This window comes from Streptopelia decaocto (genome assembly GCF_964273445.1).
Source record: "Streptopelia decaocto genome assembly, chromosome: 16".
NCBI classification, from domain to species: Eukaryota; Metazoa; Chordata; class Aves; order Columbiformes; family Columbidae; genus Streptopelia; species Streptopelia decaocto.
In genome coordinates, this window is record NC_138671.1 from 4,117,524 (window position 1) to 4,124,234 (window position 6,711).

At 40.5% G+C, this 6,711-nt stretch overlaps 1 protein-coding gene across 1 annotated transcript; it reads left to right on the top strand.

Moving 5' to 3' along the window:
- Positions 1-1,630: 1,630 nt before the first annotated feature.
- On the top strand, positions 1,631-6,166 carry LOC309446993 (uncharacterized protein C17orf67 homolog). The gene is made up of 4 exons (XM_082067232.1): positions 1,631-1,702; positions 2,233-2,333; positions 5,282-5,421; positions 5,969-6,166. Exons 1-3 carry the CDS (start codon positions 1,648-1,650, stop codon positions 5,396-5,398), a joined length of 273 nt encoding a protein of 90 aa, XP_081923358.1. The 5' UTR covers positions 1,631-1,647; the 3' UTR covers positions 5,399-5,421; positions 5,969-6,166.
- The last annotated feature ends 545 nt before the right edge of the window (positions 6,167-6,711 follow it).

A 6,711-nucleotide genomic window follows, 5' to 3' on the forward strand; every position in this document is an offset into this window, starting at 1 on the left:
GCCGCGACATGGCGTGGGGAAGGGTCGGGTGCGGCGGGCTGCTCGGTGGCCTCGGGCTCAGTTAATAGTTGTTCATTTGTTAGCCCACCATGAACGCGTTTCCCTCCAGAATTTCGTTCTATCCTGACAAGTTACACATTTCCCCCCCGTAGCAGTTCTAAAAATAAATACTTGCTGCTCTTCGAAACCACAGATTTTTGCACTTTCAAAACAGTCCCTTGAACAACTACACAAAGCCGCACAGTATATCACATCTCCTGTTGGTGACTTAAAACACATGCTAAAAAACGCAAATACGCCACAGTTTGACATTACTCAGGTTTGCAACAAAAGCCCCACAAGCGGACGTACAAACCCCACAACCGCCCAAACACCGAACAGCCGCGTTTCGTCACCCGCCCCGCTCCGGTCGCACCCTCGCACCTGCAGCACTCTGCTTTAATTCATGACTCCGTCAGATTTTTATAAACTCACCAATTATTGCGTGTGCAGTTGAGCTGCTCCAGCCTGGCGAGCTGGGACGGGGCTCCCGGTGCTTGCTGAGGACACCCCACGGTGTCTGGCCCATGGGACACTCACAGACCTGCTCTTTCATTTCTTGAACCTTTCTGTATTTTTAACACTTTTGAGACCCACGAGCTTTCTGCCACATTTCACTGAAGCTGGCTGGCTTGTGCAGAACTAGTGGCACGGACAGAATAAACACCACTTCTTTAGGAAATAAAAAGGCACAAATGAGGAGAGCTGCTCAGATCCAGGCTGGCAAACCCCAGGTGAACCCCTCGGTGCAGGAGCTATGGGGATGTGCTGCACCTTCTCCTCAGGGGGGAAATTCTGATTACATTCCTCGTGCTAGAGCCGCTGATGAATTCTGACTCAGTATTTCACATGCGATATTCAGAGAGACACGTTTTCTTTCCTAAAGACTGGTGATATCATAGTGCTGCTCAGGAGAGGTCTGGACAGCCACATTTCTGAAGGCAGAAACTGGCTCTTTGCAATGACATTGGTTAAACCTACATTCTTACTTCACGCTGTGTTTACCAGTAAGGACATTCATAATCCTATTTTCTACCAGCTTGTCCTGCAACGAAAAGAATTACATGAGTTTTCTTTTGTACGGTTCTGTTAATTTGATAAAAATCTCTCTGCTGTGTTTTCCAGCAGTGATAATCTGGCTTTGCTAGAGTTAAACCACATTAACATGTATTTCTGTGCTGGAGTAAAGTTAGAGACAATTTTGAAAGAGGGGCTTCTTTGGCTACCTTTGAGATCAACATTCAGTAATGGCCAATTTTTAAAAAACCAATTGTTTATCATAGGCACCTGAAACCATTGCTTGCTATCCTAAATGTAAGTTGATGTGTTTTATTTTCACAAATTCAAAACATCCAATGTAACTCTGAAGCCTGTAATGGAAAAAAGGTCTTTATTTTCTTTCCCTCAGGGACAGAGTTATGCTGAGAATGTGCAAGCAGATAATAGCCTAATTCAAAACTTCAGGCCAGATGTCTTTAAAATCATGCTATCACTCAAATTAGTCAAAGCATAAACAAACATTTGTGACTGACGTAGCTACTTCAAATAGGCTAATGCCTCAGTCAGCGTTACTCACTTTGGAACAGACTGGGAGAAAGCAGAATCAAAATGAAGAAGTTACTTGTGTTTGTCTCCGGTTTGGTCCTGATGACCACTCTTACAGGTAGGAGTTTATATATTGTATTTGATATTTTCCTTTCTACATTGCCATACTGTACTAATATATTGTAAAACCAAAAAGCTTAATTTTACTAGCTTACTATTTCAATATTATTTTAGCAAGGTCCTGCAAACTAAATGTTCAATACAATCTCTCCTTTGCAACAAAAGTCTAACTCATTACTTTGAAAAATAATCCTGAAAAGTAAAGCAACACAGGAAACAACAAAGAATTGAAAAGCTGCTAATGTCAGTGGTTAGATGGTGCTGTTATATTTTCTCATTTTAGAGAGTACTATGAATATGTAGGGTTTCCTTCATGCTGCTAGAACTATAGAAAGCACAAGTATAAAAATGGTTTAAAATTCCACTCGTATCTCCTGGAATGCAACATCCCCTGGGAAGGGGCTGTAATGAAAGAACACTTTGTATATAGACAAAACTCAGGTTTGGAGACATTTCATTTTACAACCAACAGATAAAATAGTAACTTTTTGGTAATTTCAGAACTAATTTCTGCTTTTCTGTCTTTAGACACTTCACCAATTTTGACTGAAAAAGATGCCAAACAGATGCTGAGAACTCGTCGTGAAGACAGACCGAGAAAAGCTGGTTTCCCTGATGAGCCAATGAGGGTGATTTATGATATTTATTTTTAAATTATGTTAACCAGAACAAAACCAAAAACCCCCAAACATTTGTGCTTAGTATTAAATTTCTGTAGCTTTAATTCCAAGCAATACATTATGAATATCAGCCTTTTAAGCAGCTGAGTTCTTCTGTGAAGTATTAAAAAAAGCTTTTACGTTCTTTCAATTACTGTTAAGTAGCATTCTGTAAGTGCTGAATATTGCTCAGGAAATGGATGCTTGCAGAATGTGGAAATTATTTATCATGGTTCAAAAATGCAGATTAAATTATTGAGAAGAAAGTGGCTTTTCAGTTATAGAAATGTGGATTTCATCAGGTTGTTCCTGAAAAAGTAAATAACAGGAAATATCTTCTGCTTACGGTACATTCTGCACTCAAGGCCGAAAGGAGATGTAGGTGTCAGTGGTCAGTGTGGAGATTGAGGTAGTTCCCAACTAGCTTTTAAAATCACTTACTTTCATTTACTTATTTATGAATGCTACAGATAGGATGATTTGTTATGATATTTTAGAAGTTTTTAGTGGCTTACTTAATGCAACAGCGTTGGTTCTGCATGCAATATGTACATTTATTTGTTTTTAAACCATACTAAAACAAAAGAAAAAGAATTAAGGAGCCTTCTGTTTCACTTGTTTTGACAAGATGCACCATATAGTTCTGCACTTCTCAAGAGGTACTTAAGGTATTTTAAAATTACTGCCTATTGCTTTCCAAAGTAAATAAACTGTGCTGAAATTACATGGTTCTCAAGAGGCAAACCCCACAGAAGCTAGAAAGCTCACAATAGATTGTGCACGTATGATGAGTACAAAGGGCTCAGCTTAGCAAGGTGCTGAGCGCTCCCAAATTCCCCCGGACGTGCTGAATGCCACGTACCTTGCAGGATTGACGCAGCATGTGCCCGGCTGGTGGTTTTCTCTTTCCAATGGTTATAGTGCACCAGCCCAAAATTATCCACTGGCTGTCCTGGGTGGCCGGCCCTGCACCACTGCCAGCGTGGGCACTTCTTGCTCAAGCGTGGCGGCCACAACAAATCAAACCTGTCACAAGAATATTGCACAATACTTGTTAACAATCTAGTATGGTGAAGGCTGGACAACAGAGCCCAAACCCAGAAGGTAACAGGGGATTTGCTGCTGCCCACAACTTTAAGGACTAGCTTGATTTCTAAGCTGTTCTTAAATGAGTCTTGTAGTTTTTGAGAGCATGAATACAGCTCCCATCTGTGCTTATGCTTAATAAACCACCACAGTTATATAATAAGTTATGTAGTAAATATAACATATTAAATACAAAATAAATAAAACAGTAGAGAAGTTGGATTGAGTTAAATCCTGTATGATAGGAAATTACGTGCATACATACGATGCTCTTGGTCATATGGTTTAGTTTTAGGTAGTTCTGGGAGGAGTGTGGAATTGAACATGATGATCCCTATGGGTCCCTCCCAACTCAAGATATTCTGTGATTCTAGGTGGGGCAGAGATGGAGCGTGGGCTGGAGAAGCGTTTGGTTGCTGACCTCTGCGGCTCTGTCCTTCCACTGGCCATCCTGCTGCAATTAGTAGCAAGCACTTGTTGAGAAATTCCAACTTTTCCCCCCCACCCCTTGTATGGCAATGCTGGCTTTCTGTGAGAAAACCCAACCATAAGAATATTTGTTGTTGTTTTTACTGTATGTCAAGGTTTTCAGTAGAAAGGAAATATCTTATGATAAAAAAAAACCCCAAACAATTGCCCCCTGCCATGTGTAACATGGAGATCTTCCCCCATAAATGAAGGTGCATGGCTGCCATACCCCTCTGCACAGTTCTACCACCAGCACAAGGAGAAAAACTGATTTTGTATGGATTCTTTGTAGCAGAATTAAATGAATAGTGGGATGAACCCATCGCTGTTCATCTATTTTACGCAAAAGCTGTTTGTACTAGGCCGGATCATGCTGAGCTGGGGAATTTAATTTGCAATTCTTTGTGACACTGCTTGACTTCCACGGTGCTGTTTCAGTCAAAAAGCCAGTTCACTTACAGGCAGCAAGATCTGCCAACTTTGATTATTTTAAAAACGTCATTTATGTTATCAGCATGATTTAATTTTACTTTGACCGACACCCTGCTTTTTATCATATGGCATCTTCTCAGTCATATAGTCCCATTCTCCCCGAGTCTGCAGCACAGTCTCACAGAGGGAGCTGAGCCAAGTCTCCTGTGCTGTGGGGACAGAGAGCACAGTACAAAGCAGGATTCTAATGGTTCCTGCTGGCACCCACTGTGCCAGCCCTCCGGTCTGCACAAAGAGCAGAGAACTGCATGACAGCAGGAATATTTGGCCAATGCAAAGGGTTTATGCTACAGCTTCCAGCCCTGCCATGCTTACTGTGCAAAGCCTTGGGGGTTTATTTTGAAAAAATGTATTTAGTGTTCACAAAGCTTAGTTGCTTAAACCAAATAAAAAAAAAAAAAAGGCAAATACACGTTACTTTATGTATCACCAGTCAGCACTGATGCTACTACTAGAACCCTTTGGAGTACTGCCACACGGTCCTATAACTGGTTAATGTTTTTTAATCAGCAGAAATCAGTTTTCAAAAGAGGCTACAACAGACCTGTCTGTGAGGATCCTTCTGTACCCTCCAGACCAACAGAGGCTTCTGTGTCAAAATGCAAATAAGAAATGTGTATGCAGAATTCCTAATTGATGAATATTGTTGCTCAACACCTTTACGGATGTGGATGATGATGTTATTCATTAAATATTGCTAAATATTGGTAGGTTGGGGCAAGCTGACTAGCAACACCATTTCACTATATCTGATAATTTCAAGGGATATATCAGTTGCTCCTGTATAAGGTTTGAAATTCTCTTGGTTCATAGGCCAGATGTTAGACCTGAGTGGTTACATAATTAAATTACTTTCTATTTTCTTTAAATAGGAGTATATGCTTCACCTCCAGTGCTTGGAGCAGAGATCAGAAGAACAATTCCTTGAGCACTGGTTGAATCCACATTGCTTACCACACTGCAACAGGGATCTCGTGCATCCAGTCTAACGGCTTTGCCTACCCCACAATTGGTATATATCTATTTCTTTTACAGTGCATATTTCTTTCTTCATAATAAAAGGCAGAGCCATAAACTGGAAGAAGAGAGAACAACTGATGGCTGGAGAAAGTACCTTGTGCTGAAAGGTGCCTGGCAACAGGGCAGTGGCAGGACAAATAAACATCCTCGGCATCAACTGTGGCACTGTGGTTCTGTTCATCTGCTTAAAATTCTGCTGGGCATCTATTTGTACCTGCATGTATCTAAATAAACTCTGAAAATCTTGATGTTGGCCTAGAATTCAATGGAGCTGTGCTAATGCATAATAAGCCAAAGATCTGAAACTTATTTAAAAACAAAAACATAAAATTCCCAAATCTTGGCCCTAGGAGGTAAGTTGGCAGTTTTCAGAATGTCTTCCAGCTGAGAGGCGGTTGGAAGCTGGCTCCCTGCTACCCTGCTCAGAGGCTGTTGTGAAGAATTCATGTTAGAAAAATGCCTAAATGTTTTGAAGCCCTTTGTATTAGCATGGCTCACGTCAGCATGTATTTTAATTATATCTGCTTTTTTTTCTGCAGATCTCTTCATGGGCACTGAAGAGGGTATATACTATGATTGTGCTAAGGAGAACAAGATTATTCCTGTATTTGCTACACACTCATTGTAGAGCTGAACCTCTTTGCAATACAGTACAATCCTAGTAATACAGCAGAAGTTCCAACTACAAATGGCTAGATATGTTATAGACCACCATATATTTTCTAACAGTCATGATTGCATGCATCAATGAATAAATAAAGGCTTTCTCCCAGTTTCTGAGATATAGGCAAGAGTAAATCACTGATGAATCCCAGATTACACTTTCTAAGGGAACAGCTTTAGACTGTCAGAAGCAAAAGAAACTTAGAAGAGAGGTCCATAGAAAACTGGAGAATGTAAACATGAAGAGAAGACCAGCTTTCTGGACTTCAGAGGAATCCTTAATTACAGTTTCCTATGTTAAACAACAGTACTGCAAGGAGATTACCACTTATGCAACACTAATCCATGTTTAATTGCCTGAGTATTTAATATCATAATAAAAGCTTGATTCAAATAATTTTCAGATGGATTTGCTACCTTAGTCTCTTATACTATATGCTGACAAAAGTCACTGGACGTAAGGCTCTGTATTGCCAAGTACTAAGGAAACGTCAGAAGAGTTCTTAGGATCAGCAGCTGGGAAGCACTATGTGCAGTCTGATAAATTCGGAGTTTCTCTGCACAGCTTTTCCATTTCCTTTACAATTCTGTCACTGCACTCACACCAAGAGCCCGAGGA

Excerpts from the sequence above, each read along its gene's own strand:
- LOC309446993 (XM_082067232.1), top strand. The coding sequence starts at position 1,648 with ATGAAGAAGTTACTTGTGTTTGTCTCCGGTTTGGTCCTGATGACCACT. Across the intron at positions 1,703-2,232 it reads CCTGATGACCACTCTTACAG|ACACTTCACCAATTTTGACT; the intron begins GTAGGAGTTTAT and ends TTCTGTCTTTAG. Across the intron at positions 2,334-5,281 it reads TCCCTGATGAGCCAATGAGG|GAGTATATGCTTCACCTCCA; the intron begins GTGATTTATGAT and ends TTCTTTAAATAG.